Source organism: Lineus longissimus, chromosome 15, assembly GCF_910592395.1.
Source record: "Lineus longissimus chromosome 15, tnLinLong1.2, whole genome shotgun sequence".
NCBI lineage: Eukaryota > Metazoa > Nemertea > Pilidiophora > Heteronemertea > Lineidae > Lineus > Lineus longissimus.
Window position 1 is genome coordinate 10250859 of NC_088322.1, and position 18949 is coordinate 10269807.

Consider the following 18949-nt stretch of genomic DNA (forward strand, 5'->3'; position numbering starts at 1 on the left):
TTGAGATCTTTTTTGCACTCTCAATCTTACACAAACTACATTAAACTGTAGCTTACTATCAAAAAGATTTGCTATGACTTCATATCAGAAAACTCGATTTGTGTGGGAGGGCCGCAAGGCCTTTACCAGATCTTCTCTGCAGTCTCAATCCAACGCAAACTACCAAAAACTGTAGACTGAGTAACTTATTATCAAAACGTTAAATGTATTACTTGTTGGGTTGGACATTACTTCCTATCAGACAACTCAAATTGTGTGGGACGGTCTCAAAGCTTTTAGCAGATCCCCTCTTCACTCATAATCTTATCTTACATGAACTACATTTAACTAGAGGCTAAGTAATTTACTATCAAAGAGACATAATTATGTATTACTTGATAGGTAAGGTGTGACTTCCTATCAGATCGCTCCAATTGTGTGGGCAGGTCACCAGGAGTCTCTCCACCTGTAACGACATTAGAATTTGTCCTCAAATATTGATCTAACTTTCTCCTTGACAAACAAGGCATAGGATGAAAATTGTCATTGTCCCCATCTGGCCTAGATATCGTTTCAAGGAGGAGGGCTCTTATTGGCATTCATACTTGTGTCTCGATAAGTTTGTTAATATGTTTTGGGGACAAACTCACAAGTTTGTTTACAGGGCGTCCCAAAGGACGTTGGATAGGCATTCATACCTGTCTTGTGTGTCTTGTCCGTTTTAGTCTGACATGTATGATGGAGAGAAACTCATACCTTAGAATTTTTCTAGTGTAAGATTGATATATTGTTCTACAGATCAACTGTGCATTTCAATTTCTAACACAAAACAAGTTATGGGTTTGGCTGGTCCGCCTCTGATGCTGATGTAATATTCTACCTGTTAGCAGAGTGTCCTTAGCATGTAGACCTAGGATCCTGATCTGCATCCTAAGGACACTCAACTAACTTGTGGAGTGTGTCTCTAGTCACTGGCAAAAGCACAATGGACTGCCCTCATGGTATAGAAGTCTTGATTTGTGCCTCTGTAATAGATAACTCCTATCAAAGTATTTCCTGATAACGATATTGATATGTTCCATTCATGATCCCACCACTATAATATCTGAGTAAGGTGGGCATTGATTGCCCCTTCCCCAGAACAAAATTCTTGATACGGGCCTGCTGGGGAGAACCCCCATGAAATGCAGGTATTCTCTGAAAACCTATTGATCAATCGTAGACATTCATGACACAGGTATTGTTAGAGTTCGTCATAGCTTGATACATTCCTTATCTCTGAGATGGCCCTGGCCAGGTATGCCAGAGTTTGTCATGCCTGCTTGTCCTACACCAGAAGTGGTGCAGAAGGCGGTGTCACCACCGTACTTCATATTTCTGGTCGTGTATACGCAACCCGTTCCGGTAAACTTATAGAATGTTCTTTATTCGGAGATAGCGAAGGCTGTAATTGAATAATAACCCTCCTCCTTCTTGGGATATTTCGCTGGAGAAGTTGTTCGAATTTATGATAAGGATTGTGTCTTATCTGATTGGGAATTTGATTTGTGATTTACGTCATTTCATATTTTCTTGTTGACATTGTGGCCAGGAATGTGACAGGACGTCACAGAGACAATGTGGCTAGCAAGGAGTGGTAGACAATTAGACATCTTGAGGGTTTGACTCGATTCGGTGAATGGGATTCCACGATTCTGCCTCATACCACTACTCTTCTTTGCTTGACAAGTGTTTCAACCACTTGTATCATTAACTGTGGGAAAACAGTTGTGGATATCTTGTTGTAGTGAAGTGCTCCGTCTTAGCCAGGTGTCAAACTTGTCCATATCGGATAGGTGTGTTATTCAGCAATGGATAAAAAATGAGGACGTTTAAAAGTTTGACGCTGGTCCAGGTGAAGACCAATGCGACCTTGGATTTCATATGTTTGGGCTTGAGCCCTCGCTCTTGGCTTCTCTTGAATGGTGAGTAAGAGCGTCTTTGCAGAAATAACTAAATCGTAGCCTATTTATCGTCAACTGAGAGGAAACCTTGGCAGAATTGTAACTTAAGGGTTGACCACAGGTACTACCATTTTGGTCCAGGAACTAGTTTCCCTACCTAGGATGGACCCAAAATCACAATATATCTACTAAAACAATTATTTGCAATTAAATGCAAATAATATTGGTGATCGAGTAGGTGTTATCAGTAACATGCTTAACGATTATTAAAAAAATTTCATTTAATGACCGAAGAAAAGGGCCTTGATAACACTGCTGTTTAACTTTGTAAGTAGTGGTATTGGCACTATTTTGGGTGTCCAAATAAGGAAAGGGATCTAAATAACTGTTGCCAGCAGGCTACCTTAAAGAACTTGGCTTTCCCCCATCTGTATCACCCCTGAAAAGCATTCTTGAGATATATACATTTTGTTCCTCTATCTAATACAAATTAGCCTTATTAGTTCCTTGAAAAGGCCCCATAGTATTTCATGGTCAATGGAAGTGAAGCATGTCATGTTATTAATGTGAGAGAATGAACAGTGGGTTGCCAATTAGATGTGTACTGCCAGATAAACAGATAAAGTGATTGGAAGAACTTTGGTGGCATTGAGAATGCAATATTTAAAACAACCCTGAATTATCATCAAGGTATCTGATTAGCAAACACAGGTCGGGCCTATCAGAGCAGAAACAATTATGTGCATTAAACAACCTCAAGCAATACTTTGTGGTCAATATTGTCATACATGATAAAATGTCTGTGACTTAATATATTTTCGTCAATGGGGAACTTTGTTGCTGGCGGACGGACCCACAACTCACACATTCATGGCTGGCATGTCCTGCCTGACCTTGCAAGCAAGCAGTTGGGACTACTGACAGGGATTTGAATCCACTAGCTCTCCATTTAGGGTACATGACTCTAACTACTACACCCTTGTGGTATCACTTGGGATATTTTGGAAACAAATCTAATGTAGAAGTCCAAGGTATACAATAGGAACAGAGCCAAAGCACCCATCCATAATCTCCATTGTACCATCTTATCATCTCAAATTAATTATGACACTACAGTTGTCAAGATTTTCAAGTGTAACACAATACTGCCTCAGTGCCTCTTCATGTAAGCATAAGAGTCTAGCAAGCATATCTTATATTTCAAGATTGACATTTAGCCTGAACGTCATCTGTACAGGACTCCCTGTCTCTTGCCAATGAACCTTAACTTGTTTGACATGATGACATCCCACTATCAGGTTTTCCACTTATACCCTTCCCATTGTAGGGTTACAATTCCCTGGCATGATCACATCTAAGGTTGACGCTTTATAGGTAATCACTCGATGTCAGTGTGTCAATTGTAACTATTTTTTGACAAAAAACCTTAAAATCAGGGCGATAAGCTCAACTGGTACATGTACTTTTGACAATGAACCATAAATCGTCCGACATCATGGCATTCAATTATCATGTTTTTTGACCTGATATCTACATTTAAGGGTTGCAATGCCCACAGGTTGATCACGTTTAAGATACACAGTATGTATTTGCTCACCTGATCTGATTAGGAATGTCAGTGTGTCAGGTCTATAGAGGAATTCGATATCTCCTCAAGTAGGCCTATGGTCGCTGATTGATGGGTGAACAAAACATTTTCGTGTACTCTTACAGGACAACCATCTTTGCACTTAACGCTTTGAACCTACACCCAAATTTAGTTGACATTTTTGGGAGCCGACATACTAATTAGCTAATTTCTGATGTAAAAGTTGATACATTCGTCTTTAGCTTTTCCTGTCAATTGAAACTCACCGCATCACTCGTTTATATTTTCCAGGACTAGAACCAGAGAAGGTCGCAGTCCAGGAAGAGAAGGTCGTGCTCAAAGTGCCCCCTACCGGTAAAGCTCCTGAGTTCGTTCTAAAGATAAAGACGAAGCATGTCGTAGAGGGTGAGACCGCTGACTTCACATGTGAGGTCGTCGGCGAGCCAAAACCCGAGGTCATTTGGGAATACAACGAAAAAGAATTGGATGGTGGACGGTTTATGTTATTTGAAGAAAATAACGTCCACCAGTTAGAAATTTATGATATTGCACCAAAGGATGCTGGGAAATTTAACGGGGAGGCGGAATCGCATGATGATCTTGTTGCGGGACGTAAGTCTCTTATTGGTCATTGTCAGAGCCAATCAGATTTGATCGAAAATGAGGATGAGAGGATACTGAGATTTTGTTGTGGAGACATCCCTTCAATATTCTATGCATGAGTTAGCATTGTGTAATCTTCCCCGGCCCCTTCCCAACAAATTGTCTAAGTTGTGTCGAGTCAGTTATAAAACTCTGTGCTGTCCAAGTCTTCCTGCAACTGTCATAGAATATACCACACCCTTGAGTCTATTAACTAAATGGCCTCTTTTGTCAACACTAAAAACTTTAACAGAAAGTTACATTGCGATGCAGTGTGCACTTCTGAGCTGTAATATTATTGAACCAAGGAGAACTTGGTGATGTATAACCCCCCCCCCCCACCCCCTGTGATATTGTAACATGCTGGCGTCTGTAATGTTATGAAAGTACAGTCTTGTCTATTGTATAAAGCCCTCTGTATTTCCCAACCACCTTTCAGAAAAAGGCGAACCGCCAAAGTTCATCCTAGACATACAGACAACCGAGACGAAACCTGGCGATCAGGCCAAATTCTTCGGTAAACTGACCGGTAAACCGCGACCGGATGTCCTGTGGTACAAAGATGGCAAAGAGATACTGAAGTCTGAGAACCGGTTCATGATTGAGTATGGTTCTGAGGGCGATGTGTCCTTGATCGTGCTCGAGGTCGTACCGGGTGACAAGGGGAAATATGATTGCGAGGGTACAAATGAGGCAGGAAAAGCTGTCAGTTCAGGCGATTTGAAAGTCAAAAGTAAGTCAAGAAATGACGCGAAATACAAAGTTCATGGAAAAACTTTGCTAGTTGGATTAATGTGGTTAAAGTGATGTAATCTGTGGCAATCTGGTTACTGTAGGTTATTACTATTGTTTATTTCTATCATTTCTTACCACAGTTTACATGAACATGTAAAATCCAAAACATCTGAACTTATGAACATCAGTGATGGTGGTGGTGGCCTCCATTGTGCAGCCAATCTTGCAAGATGTACAGAGCAGTGGCAGTAGCCAGAAATCTGGATCATGGTATAATGTAAGACCAATAAGCAACCAGAAATCTGGGTGAATTAAATTCTGCCTACCTTATGTTATGAAAGTAGCCAAAATGGAATGTCCAAAGTACACTTTTGTAAAATGTTATCATATTCTTCAGAACCAAAGAAGGAGGTTGACACCCCACCCAAGATTGTTAAGAAACCCGATGAAGTTGTGGGTGAAGAGGGTGAGAGGTCTACCATCATGTGTAACATCACTGGTAAACCAAGGCCCGAAGGTATGTATTCGCTACCCTCGGGACCCTCCTATTGTTTCGTGTAGGCCCTGAACCTTTTCTAAATCATAAAAAAGGGTGGTCGCTTATGGACAGTACCATTAATGGCACCTGTTCCCTTTTCCTTTCATCAAAGGTGATACTCTTTCATCAGTTGTCTGTAAAAGGAAAAAACCTCCGCTTTGTCAAACAATCCCAATGGGACACACCAAAATGGTGACAAAATGGCTGATATTATTTATGTTGCATTACAGTCAAATGGACCAAAGGCCTAAAAGAGCTAAAGGAAGGTAAACTCTACCACATGGAGGACTACGATGATGCCTATTGCTTCGAAGTCAAGAAGACTACCAAAAATGATGAGGGGAAATACACAGTTACTGCCGTCAATAAAGTCGGCAAGGACACTGCGACGATTCCCATCACTGTCAAGCGTAAGTTTTTTCCAATCAGTTGTGATATCTCTTCATTTCTGACAACCATTTATGTCACTCTTTGGGATATTTCCAACCAATCATCATCTCATGATCGGATTGGTGATACCGAGACACACTACACTCCCTCATCCCTTAACAGCAGGACCTGGTTGTCCAAAAAATGACTTGCCTTGTCTTGAACAGCTTTGCCCTGGTCTATTGATGTCTTATGCTATAACCATTCGTTTTCCCAGCAAACCAGCATATTTGGCTTTGCAAATTTCCCTCACAAACTTCGTCGTCGTCATCGGAGCAAAAGCAAACATTGACCTCCTTAATCTCATCCCTCTTATCCTTGATTAGTCACATAGTGCCGATGCGAGCAAATAATCCAATGGTCAGTCGTCGTTGTCGTCATCGTCCAAGATTGGAAGATGTCATAAGGTAACCTGTAATGTCATCTCTTGTAGAAGTGGAGAAACCTCCACCAAAGTCTCCTCAGATCCTCCGCCACAAGGAACAGACCAAGCCACCCAAGTTTGTGGAGACGCCTGAAGACATGACCATCGAAGAGGAAGACAATTTCACCCTGAAGGCTAAGGTGACAGGTGTACCAAGACCTGATGTCTCCTGGCTGAGGTAAGTAAGAGTTTTACTGGGGGTCTTTGGGGGTGGGGTATAGACCAAACCTCCAAAGTTTGTTGAAACGCCTTTAAGACGTAACTACTGTTCAACTTAAAGGCTAAGGTAACAGATGGCTCTGCCCTTTCTGTGAGGTGGTTAAAATCAGGTCAAAATGAAAAGAGAGTGTTGATCCCTTGAAGAGACCAAACCACTGTAATGCCATGGGAGTGGATTTTAACATCCAGCCTTTCAACGCAACTGCTAATTTTGCTCTCGCATAATACTTTATTGCGATTCAGCTGGGCTGTGAGTAGTCTAGAATAGAGGAAATGTCACCGAAAGTGAGATCAGTTCTCGGCGAATAATCTTGCTTTTGCCTTTGAGATGAGTTTCCTTAAGCTGTATCAGTCAAGTCAAATGTTGCCTGAATTCCTCTTCCAGGGGTGAAGAAGTGATCAAACCGACCAAGCAGATCAAGATGACCTATGAAGAGGAGAACTGCGTCCTGCGAGTGCTCAAGGCCCCCATGGGCTTCGCTGGAGAGTACACCTGTAATGCGTCCAACCCTGTGGGTGAGGACACGTGCAAAGCTAATGTCACTATCAATGGTAAGTGCTATGCTAAAGCCAATACAAAGTGAGTGACTAATTTATTCTCCTATGGATGTGAGGTGTGACTTTTTAGAGGAAATCCAGTCCTTGTGCATGAACATTCCAAAATGACCAAGAAAAATTTGTTTTCCAGAATACACCGAGGCCCCAGAATTCACACGGGAGTTGACCGACACCGAGGTGAGGCAGACTAGACCAGCCAAGATGGAATGCCATGTCACAGGTGTACCCACACCCGAGTGCACTTGGTAAGACGTTTTACGATTATTGTTCTGTCCTGTAGGGTCTGAGGGTATCACGTTGAAAATATAGTAGAGCCTTTTAGCGAGGTTGCCAATTGGCGCACATCCGCCCGTTAGTCAAAATAGGTAGAGAATAAAGTAGGGCCAAGTCTACGATTGGTGCACAGCAGCCATTTTTATTTCGTTCATCGATCGGTGTGCATCCGTAGGGGAAGGGTTCAACTGCGTCTTTCCGCACGGTTTTCAAATTTCGTGCGCAGACAATCGTAGCTCAACAGGCAATGGCTCTGACGGAATCAGTCTTATTCCAATACATTGTAAACGATCTTCTGCAGGTGTTTGCATAGTGATGGGGCTATCGATGGGGGCCCTCGTGGAGACAGTTCTTCTGGGGCTGAAGACATGCACCCCCTTCTGAGAAATTCTGGGAACTTCAGCGTTTTAAGGGTTAAAAGAGAGGATTTGGAAGAGATTTAAAAAATTTTCAATCATTTTTCTCTCTAGGTTCGTGGATGATAAGCCCCTAGAAGTAGACGAACGTGTGAAACTGACTAGCAAATACGACAAGAGAGATGACACGACTGTGTTGACGCTCGTTGTGGAGAATGTCAGTCCTGATGACAATGCCACCTATAAGTGTGTGGCAAAGAATTCGGCCGGAGAAGCTGTCACGGAAGCTCAGATCATTGTTGAAAGTAGGTTGAAATGATGAGTTTTTGGTTACGTTTACGGCCTCAACACGCTCAAAGAGCTTCAGACTGACGTGGTATTTCCTACCATTTGCTATCAGGCCAACCCTTCATTTTATCTTCCTTCTCTTGTTTCCAGTGAAGAAAGAATCGCCGAAGTTCATCAAGAAACCGGAGAATCTTGAGATATACGAGCATGAGGACGCCGTATTCGAATCTGAAATCAGCGCTGTCCCGAAACCGACCGTCACTTGGAACATCGGTGACAAGCAAATCAAACCTGATGAGAGACACCTAATTACCAGTGAGAAACAAGTGTATAGGTTCACAATCAAGGACGCCAAGGTCAATGAGACCAACAGCTATACTGTCAGGGCGAAAAACGATGCGGGTGAACAGTTTGCCCAGGGCAGACTCAAAGTTTTGCGTAAGTTATTTGCTGACTTTGTCAAAGGAGAATCAGTTTTTAAATTTTGTTATAAAAGTTCATAAAAAGATAATCAAAGGCACAAATTTGCAACACCGTGGTTATGATTTTTGCATGCAATTTGCCAATTTCAATTTGAAATGTAAGAGCAACCAATTTTCAGCATCTTAGGGTAGCTCGTGTGTGCCCTGCGAATCCATCCAAAAATGACACAAAATGATATATTGTTATAATTGATATCTAGACATGTCAGAACCAATTAAACACTGCCAATGTAGTTGTTGATGTCGTACAGATGCTGCATGCAAAAATCAGCTCAAAATTCCAACTGCTTCATGGTTTTTCAAACATTTGGTAAATGTTTGCAAAATTCTGCCATCAAACTCAAAAAGGGGCCTTGGATCCAGGGCCCATATGACCATCCATGAGCATGAATGTATAGGACTGAAAATCCTGTAAGTCCTGGGTACAAGGTATTTTTAAAGTGGTCTGCATCCGCAAACTGTGCCTGATATAATGCTGAAAATGCTTTTTGCTTATTTCCATCCTTTCTTTACAGCATCAAAGCCACCCAAGTTCACTCAGCCCATCAAGGACATTATCTCCCCTGAACACAGACAAGCTAAGTTTGTGTGTAAGGTGATTGGCACCCCTGCTCCAAAACTCACTTGGTTCCTGAATAGTGTCCAATTAGAGGAGACAGATAAAATCAAATTTGTTTATGACAAGAAATCCAACACTCATTCGTTAGTCATCGATGACACCCTTCCGGAACTGACAGGACCTGTCAAGTGCGTTGCCAAGAACTGTGCTGGCGAGGCGACTTGCGAGGCCAAGTTGACCGTCTGCGGACGTGCCCCGACTTTCATCGAAAAGCCCATCAAATGTACTGTCATGAAAAACCAGACCGCCATTTTCAAGACCAAGATTGATGGCGACCCAACGCCAAAACTGATCTGGTCCAAAGGAAAGTTCACCACTTTCAAAGATGGCGGCCGCAATAAGGTTTACTATGACGATACAATTGACATGTACGTGATCGAGATAAGTAAGATCGTCGAAAAAGACGCGGGAACGTACACTTGTAAGATTAGTAACGAACATGGCGCGGATGATTGCTCCTGTACGCTAATCGTTACGGATGATGAGAGCCTCGTCACAGACTGGCAGGATCAGCTCAAGAAAATGTAAGTTGATTTACTTAAATTTTCATCATTAAGGCTGTTTGTATTTAATCGTGGTTCAGGAAAATAGAAATGCAGTTATACAATGCCATAGTGCAGTTATCTTACATGCAAGATTTCGTTCTGAAGACGATATTTCATTCATTAAAACAAACAATTTTCTCTTCTAGTGAGATTGAGGAGAAACCTCAAGTTGCTGATGAGGTGGACTTCGGCACTCTCAAACATGTCGAGATGGAAGAAGACATCATTGCGCCTGAAAGATCAGCGCCCGTCTTGTCATCGTTTGAGGTGTCTGACACCCAGAAACCTGAATTTGAACGCCATGAGGCAGAAGACGTGAGTATAGTCATATTTTTCATTTTTTATTTCAAATTTGAATGTACTATATTTGCATTATTGAAAAGGTCAATCTTCTCTCATAAATTGTGTCCTTAAGCGGACTTTCTTGAAAGCAATTTATTTGAGTTGACCTAATTTTTGTTCGAATACCAATTTGGTGGTGGTTTGTTTGGTACCAATTTAAATATTTGATGGTCGAAAAAAGGTCGAGCGGCCTGAGACGGTCAGCTGGACTCACCAATTTGTATGGCATTTCAGCACCTGCTTAAAGTATTATGACCACAGTATGATATGTTTGCTTGATGTATATATGCGGCTGGACCTCAGAGCCGGTCAGCTTTGAATGCTTATGAATAATCCTTTGACACATTGCCTCAGTACATATATCTGCCAATTCTTCCAGCAACTTCTTTTGGTTTTCCAAATTTCCTACTTCTTGTTTCCTCCTTGCAAAAAACAACCAACTCCTTGGAATTTTCTCAATCTATTTGTTTGAGCATCTTCAATGTGAAAGTTGCTAATGTATCCGAATAAAATTGATCTGAATCTATGCTTAGAACAGACCTCAGATTGCCTTCCACACATGCCTCACACGCATTTACTTTCACGCATCACCCACGTTCTTCCACAGCTCGACTTTGATTTCAAACCCATGGACTTTAGCACCCGGGAGCGTTCTCCCCTCCGTCTTGATGATCGCGAACGCGAAGTCAAGCCGGAGGAGGAGATCGTGCCCGAGGTCGAGAAAGAGTCCTACCAGCGCCCCCCGCAGGACGCACCTGAGAAAAAGGAGGAAGATTTTGGCCTTGAGATCCCACAGGTCAAGGTTAGTTGTGCATGAAGGTTGCAGCCCTGGAGTAGATGATGTGTTGTAGCCTCTTGTCTTCGTTGCATGTCCGCTATCTCTAATAATCATGCAGTATTTGTTTTACAGCTTATGTACAATCTGCTGTTTGTGGCCTCCCTGTTTAGCTTGGAGCACACATACGTATTGAAGTGCTTGTGAGGTCATATCCTCTACTAGTCCATCTTGAACCTGCTGACACTTTCCTTTCTATACTCCCAGTTTTAAATTCATACACAATGCTGTAGCTTTTACCATCAATGGTTAATGCTTAGCAGGATGAACTTCATGTGTGCTCCATCTTCTGAAGTCATGCAAGCTTTCCCTAGCTTTCTTGTAACTTAACTCAATGAGACTTTCTCACCTATCTCAACTATACTCATTCACCCTTGCACAACACCTCTTCATTCCACACTGTCACTGCACAGCTCAAGAGTGAAATACATCACTCAGCGCTGATTGTTTCAGCTATCTCAACTATACTCGCCCATCTTAATGTTGAACCTGTCTCAGCTATCTCAACTATACCTATCTTGAAGTTGAATCCTTGCACAACACCTCTGCGTTCCACACTGGCTTGCTTCCACACTCTCACCACACAACTGTAGAGTAAAACCTTGTATGTCCTGTCTTTAGATTCAATGTGTGACACCCAGAATAGAGCGTACACCTAATGCAAGCAGATAGTCTTCATGTATTACAGTCAAGTTACTCTTTCAGAGTTATTGTAGAGGTTCCAACTAACTTCTTATTACCGGTCAGGATTTTAAATCCGCCGTTCAAAGCTTGTTGAAGCTATTGCCCACTGATCGGCCTGCGTCAGTCTCTACTCATCATGTGAGGTGCAGCTTGATCAGCAAGGACCCAAAATTGTCATTTGCGGAATATAAGTTGATAAAAACCTGTTTTGCTCCGAGCCAAAATGTACAGCATTTCACATGATTGAATAAATTCTTCCAAAAAAGTGCAATGTATCACCCTGAATTGGAAATCATTGTTAAATTCAAGGAAATGTATTCAAAGAAAAGTGCAGAAATGACACAAGTTGATCGATAAGTGTGAAGAATCAAATCTAGGATCCCGCCTCTCATCCATCTAGGTTCCCGACCTTGTATTAAGTTGGTCTGAAACCAAAGACTTAAGAGTCTGACTTGACCGTAATATTTGAAATACATGTGGGTTTGCTTTAAATGTGCTTATATTAATACTGGCCATTGCATATTTTCAGATTTTGAAAGTTCAGCCATCAAGTTGTAAAATGGATTTACTTGAATATCTTTCTAGCAAATATTGCCAACTTGTTTAACTAATGAGATTGATACCAATGAGGACTTTAGGCCAAGGGAAAATCTCCATCAGTATATCACGTATCAGAGTGCATATTTTGAATTAGACTAAATGATGATGAGCTCCTCTGGACACTAGCGCAGGGTAGAGAACCTGCCAAATTTTTTATGTCTAAATGCAAACTGACCGTCTCTTTCCAGTGGGAGTTCATTAAGAAACTTGAAGACCAAACCGTCCCAGAAAAAACCTCTGCCGTTTTCGACTGCGAGGTAACAATCAAGGACTTCGACGTCGATTGGTACGTCAACAATGCCAAGGTCGAGCCCGGCCCGAAGTACCAGGTGGACATGGATGGCAAGAAGCACACTCTGATGGTCAACATGTGCCGACCAGAAGATGAATGTGAGGTGAAGTGTGCCTTTGGTGATGCAAAGACTACTGCCAAGCTGTTTGTCATTCGTAAGTGAAATTATGTTCTCTGTGAGCTTCTGATAAGGTTGTTTTGCAAAGTGTTGACTGTACTGGTAGATGAGCCAATATCTTAGTACTCAGATCATGACCACGAAAGAAGAACTATTTGCTTAACCTGTATGTGGTCACTCATATGACTGGGGTGAAACTGTAGGTCAATACTCTTGTTAGTCATGGCCCCTGAGAGGCTTGCAAGGATGCCCGAGGGGCTAGCGATGCCTACCTCATCGAAAATTTCAAGGCCTCTCACCACCATTTTCCAAGTTAAATTCCTTGACCAGTGAGTTAAGTGAGGTTGACAGCCCTTGCTTTCTCACATACAGTTTTAAACAATCCACCGAGTTGACTTGGTAAGTGTCATGAGAAAGTTTAAACTGAGTGTTTGTGAGACAAAGAAATATGGTGTAAATTGATAAAATATCTTTCTCTCCGCCACAGCTAAAGTCTTCGAATTCACCTCGCCTCTTAAAGACATCACAGTCAAAGAAGACGAGACCGCCATCTTTGAATGTGAGGTCAACGATGAGGAAGCTGAGGTCACCTGGACTGTCAATGGAAAACCGATCAAACCGGATGGAGAGAAATACGAAGTTATCGTTGATGGTTTGGTGCGCCGGTTGGTGATCCACGATGCTAAGGAGTCTGACGTTGGAAAGGTCCAAGCGACGCTACCCACTGCTGCAACTGATGCTAAGCTCAATGTGGAAGGTAGGGAGAATTTATTATTTTATCTGTATTTCCATATGTTTGGGGGACATTGATAAGGGGAAAAGTTTGAAAGCATCTTGAAAAAAGGTTAAGCGCACTGGTTTTCATGATATTAAAACTATAGTACCATCGGGTCAAGCTTGACCTATTTAGCTTGGGTCTGCACACAGGTTTTAAATTGATCTGGAAAATTACGGAGGTCAGCTTCACATGATGATAGTATAGCATTAAATCATATGACCTGATGCCATCCCATTTGGTTCTCTTGGGCCTGCAAGGAATCTGTGAAGTATGGTACCCAATATAGCATTTGCTGAAAAATTCTTTCGAGAGGCTTTCAAACATTTCTCCTGCTGTTCAGACTCTCTCTAACTCACTGTATAAGCTATGTATCTGTGAATGTTACATAAAGAAATAATCAAACTATTATTAATCGTCTTGTGTCACATGAATGTTCATTAAGTCCATTGTCTCTTCTGAATTAAAAGGTAGGTTAACCCCAAAGCTATTTGCATCCGCAAAGTAATTTTGAAAATTATGCATCCAAGCTTGAATAACTTCAAAAATAAATAACCACCCTTTACCAAGCAACATTTTTTATTTAAAAAGCTGTCGTGGAAAATGTAAGGTACATTGTTGTGTTTTACTGCACAAAACTGGCACACACATGGAAAAGTTCTTCATTTATTTATGTGTATTGCACAGTTTATTAGTATTTTGTTTCAAAGGAAAGCACATTTTCACTTGTTCATTTGAGAATCACCTTTAAATTGAACATAGTTTTGGTACTGTGTTTGCTTCATATATTTGTATCATCTGATGTTGACTATGCCAGAGTTTTTCCCTAATTCTGCTTTGCTTCAAAATGCTTTCTGGCATATAAATCTCTAGGGTTTGCATTCTCTAACTGTAACGCATAATATATCTCAATGCAACAACCTAACTTTATTCAGTGTATTCCTGACACCACAATTTGTCTGAATTCTATGGTACAGTACCTGTACTTGACATCTCACTGTGTAAAAAACACATTTACCGGGATATATTTCCATCAGTTCCAAGCAAAAAGGTGGTACTTTTGAGTTCTATCAACAAAATGAACTATTCAGTCAACATGTACATCACATCTAACAGAACACAGTTTAACTTACAAATTTTGTGCTCACCACTGAATTCATTGCACCACTGAACCTGTAAAATGTGGGAATAACCATCATTAATCACTCTCTGAAAACACACAGTGACAAATCCCATCCAGAAATTCCTTCTCATCCATTTCTCAGCTTTGACAGCAGATTACACTAGCACCATACAGAACCTCACATCACATGTGGTCTTCCTCAATCTAGTTGCCCTCATCTCACTCATTATACTCATTGTTTTGCTCTGCCGGTGACGTCTGCTTTCTGCTACATACCATTCATAATCATTTCACCAACAATTTGTTGGACATGATCTCTCTCCTTGCTCTTCTGTGACATATCAATTCCTCTTTGCTTTAGTTAAACTTGATGACCATTAAACTTAACCTTGTGTCACTCATGCTTTTAGCTCTCCTCAGTTTGGTGATAACCTTTCGCTGTAGCGTCATTAATCACATGGCTTTGTTGTGCTAATATTGCTAAAGAGGACTTTTGGTGTGGTGTTGTTCAGTCACAACCTCTCGTCGCTTGAATGTCTTCTGTTAGCTCCATGACCTCTGCATCGATGTTCAATATTCACAGATCTAATGGTGTACCTCTTTGGTGTTCCCACTCACATTTATTATGCCCTGGTGTGCTTTGTTGTCTATTGGTAAGCCTCTGGAGTCGGCCATTCAAAGGATTGGCTTCAACTTCGAATTGCCTCACAGCCTTTACATATATCTTGTTACGTTGTACAGAACCTCTGCTTTGGTGTGCGTGGTACGTCACAGATCATCTCACTTCCTTGGTGTGCTCTCTTCTTGGGTAACTTATCTGCCTCGGTGTGCTGTGCTGCCTAACGGTAATCCTCTGGCATAGCCCGCTTTATTGATGCATGTACCCCCTCTAAGCATGGTAATTTCTTCACAGCAGCCTGCGCAGACTCCTCAAGCTCCTCCTCATCTTCCTCGAGTGATGCAGAATGCTTCTATGAGGAACCCATCACACAAGTCACAGTCTGCAAACCTGAGGCAGAACCTGATTTCCAGAGCCCTCTCCTTGAACCCAGAGGTTTCAGACAGCTGAGCAGCTCCGATGATGATTCAAAACTCGACTCGTTCTATTCTGTTGAGTCTGGTCACGACACTGAGCCAGAGGTTGAAGAAATTGTCATTAGAGCTGGGCCAGAAAGGAAAGAACTTCCTAAGATGGACGCTTTCGAAGTCTTTTTGAACTTTCAAAAGATATCTAGTAGTAGTTCATCCAACATGAGCGATTCAGATGCGATAGAAGAAGAAAGAATTGCACCAACGCAAAAAGAAGTTGATATTTCTGGCATTTTAGTTTGGCCTTCTGATGATGATGTAGACAGGGTGACTTTGAGAAGAAAATCATCATCTTCATCATCTTCCTCATCCTCAGATTCCCAAGATGAGTCAAAAGAGAAGGAAAAGCTACACGATTCTGACATTGAGAAGCCACTTTGGGTCAAGGTCATAGCCAAGAAAAGCTCTAGTAGCTCAAGTTCAAGTTCAGACTCTGATGAAAAGTCTAAGCTCAGTGGAAAATTACCTGAGATTTCAGTTCCTGAGGTCATGGTCAAAGATGAGGTCACAGTCAGACGAACTAGCTCAAGTTCTAGTTCAGATGAAAATGTAAAAGATAGTATACATGGGGGTACAGTTGATATCAAAGCTAAAGGTATGTCTTTTGATAGTGCATCTGAATCAGAGAGTGAGGAAAGTGAGGTAAATTCTATCTTAGAAAATGAAAATGTTATTGAATCTAAAGTAGAATCGGTACTGGAAGAGGATGAGTTGGAAATATCTGGCGAGGAGGGGGTGGTATCTTCAGATACTCCAGGTGAAATCCAGCCAGACTCAAAATATGCCCGCAAAGATGACCTGTTTTCACCATTGGAACATGGCGTTCTTGAATTTCCTTTGTCTGCCTATGAGAAAGAGGAGCAGCCTGTCTTCTCTGAAGTATCGGAAAATGAGGAACAGTTCCTGGATCTTTGCAGCTCTACCTCAAGTAACTCATGTTCAGAGTCAGACTACATGAAAGTGGATTTACCACTTATGCGCAGCTCACCAGTACAACGATCGAGCCTCGATCAACTCAGATTGACACCGAGTTGCGATACAAGTTTTGGTGAGGAACCAGAGTTGAGAGACTTGTCATATGAGGATATGGACCTACCGGTATCCTATCCGCAGGCAGAGAGCATTCCTGAAGAATCGTCCACAGAGAAAGAACCTTCGTTGGCTTCATCCATGCTCGTTGGACTGAAAGGAACACCTCCAAGGACGCCTACATTGTCAGTCATCAGGCATCCATACAGCCCATCAAGCGAACCAGAAAAGTTAGGTGCACATTCCCTTGATCCAGCACTCGCCTACCTACAGATTGAGTCATCCAAAACTCCAGACCTTATACAAAAACAACCAGAATCAGAGCAAACCAGTTCGGCAGATGATAAACTTGTCCAAGAACAGGTTCGAGAGGATTCTCCATTTAGAGCAATCAGTCCACATACACCAACTAGTACTAGCATAGATATCCCAAGGAGTCCCAAGGCTGTTCGCCCAACTCTGAAATCCAAGCCATTTGTAATACAAGATGTGAAGTTGGATTTGTCCTCACCAGACTCTCCTGACAGTAAGGGACCAGGGGGTGAGATGGAATGGGATCTCCCAACTCAGGAAGACATACAGCCTGAGGGGGTTGGATTGGTAGACTCTGGGGTGGAACCTGGGAGTCTTCATCCACTGTTTGTGTTGTCTAAGGAGGACATTGAACCATTCTGCAAGCTACCATATCCAATGGTCATTTCTCAGCAACCCACAGAGAGAAGTGAAGGCTTTCTCCAGTTTGAAAGGCCCGATCTTCCTGAAGTTGATGTAGAGCAAGATGAGGCTTTTGATCCAAGAGGAATGCTAAGAACTGAACAGACTTATGAGGTTGACAACACGACTGATTATGCACCAGTTGAATTCCTCGTCCACATGCCTGATGGAAAAATGGGTTTGAAGTCTTCAGACTACGAAATGACAATGTTCCGTCCAAAAGGGGAATTCGAAAATGATGTCAGTGAATCTAGCTCAAGTGATGAGTTCACTGATGATGATGATGACAGAGATAGGAACGTCAGTCTGATATCCAAGTCTTATGTAGATGTGGCTGCAACTGTTGGAGAGATGGGAGAGCTGGAATTCAGAATACCCGTGGAGAGTGGGGAAGGTGTGATTGCAATGCTGGCTGATCAGCCAGGGGTGGGGTTAGGAGAACCAAGATCCAGACACGACCCTTATCAGGCTGCAACTGAAGATCCAATGCTGTATAGGTCTGAGACAATGCTTGATTATGATCCATTTTATGGGCCTGAGTCATTGGAATTCATGATTGGGCTTTCTGAAGGGACAATTGACCTGCGCCCTCATCGAGGAGTCCTGTTGGATGACATACGAGAGGAGAGCGACGAAAACAGTGTGCACTCCAAGGCTGACAATAGGGAGGATAGCAATGCTGATCATTCAGGTGCACTCAACTATTCCTTCAGCTCAGATTCCGAGGATGTGACAGAGTTCAGGGATGAACTGGATGTTAGAATTGAAGATGACACTTTCAGTAGTGATATGGAGTATGCTTCAGATGAAGCTGCTGTGAATGAGCCATCAAATGACATTGTGTTGACATCACCAGAAGGCAGTTCATCTCCCATCACCATCGCTGAACTAGTCCAACATGACCAAATCTTGCCTACGTTTCCCCCTCAAGAGTCACCCCGCATGTCAGAACACTCTACCTCACCCTCATCTTTGCATTTAGAAGAAGAATGCCCATCCTCTGCTCAAGTGAAGGAGCACCTTTCCTTGTCCACTGAGGATCATCTTCCCTCGTCCGCCTCCGACGAGGAAGCCTCATCGGATCACTCCTTATCAGTGCATGTTGATCTTCCTTCTGTCTCTTCACAACTTGCCGCTGAAAAACCTGATTCAAAAGAGAGAGGTAAATGATGATGTGTTATAGTTGACAGTGGTTTGGGCACATGCCAGCAGAATTGCTCTAAATGAGAATTTGAAAGTTACCATTATGAGAGAATATGGTAATTTTATTAAGAAAGAACATAAACCAGACAAACTGCCAATGTGTGCTCAGCTTCAATAGGAATACAACTTCGACTTCAAACTGACTTTAATATTATCTGTGCAAGCTAAGCATCCCATCCAACCAGCTTATATGTGGCATTCGTTGTTCTTTCACAAGCAGCTTATTATAAAGTCAACACAGAGTATTTTTTGTCAGTGTGCTTAGAAGCTTTTTTGGTGGGGTGGACGAGTGTCAGCTTTCAATCAAAGTAAAATCATTGTCCTTTTAATAATGGAAGTAACAGAGTTACTGTTGCCTTAGGTTACCTTAAAAATTCATCAAGGTTTGATATTTTTGTTGAAGAAACGTTACATGTGGTGACATTGACAAGTGGGGTGTAGTTGCCATGTAGTAGAAACTTTACTCCAGTCTCAGAGAGAAATAATGTTCCTGCTAGATGGCAAACTAACTTATATAATGTGAGATT

At 42.0% G+C, this 18949-nt stretch overlaps 1 protein-coding gene across 1 annotated transcript in view; it reads left to right on the forward strand.

The window, feature by feature from the left end:
• LOC135499475 (titin-like) overlaps positions 1–18949 on the forward strand; it is a 176300-nt gene that overhangs the window by 133907 nt on the left and 23444 nt on the right. The window contains exons 102-116 of the mRNA XM_064790235.1: positions 3802–4122; positions 4592–4885; positions 5285–5404; positions 5656–5835; positions 6288–6456; positions 6883–7049; positions 7186–7300; positions 7799–7989; positions 8123–8410; positions 8970–9597; positions 9765–9933; positions 10568–10762; positions 12268–12526; positions 12977–13246; positions 15301–18381. Of these exons, the coding sequence (XP_064646305.1) occupies positions 3802–4122; positions 4592–4885; positions 5285–5404; positions 5656–5835; positions 6288–6456; positions 6883–7049; positions 7186–7300; positions 7799–7989; positions 8123–8410; positions 8970–9597; positions 9765–9933; positions 10568–10762; positions 12268–12526; positions 12977–13246; positions 15301–18381 (6447 nt within the window). The remainder of the gene's footprint in view (positions 1–3801; positions 4123–4591; positions 4886–5284; positions 5405–5655; positions 5836–6287; positions 6457–6882; positions 7050–7185; positions 7301–7798; positions 7990–8122; positions 8411–8969; positions 9598–9764; positions 9934–10567; positions 10763–12267; positions 12527–12976; positions 13247–15300; positions 18382–18949) is intronic.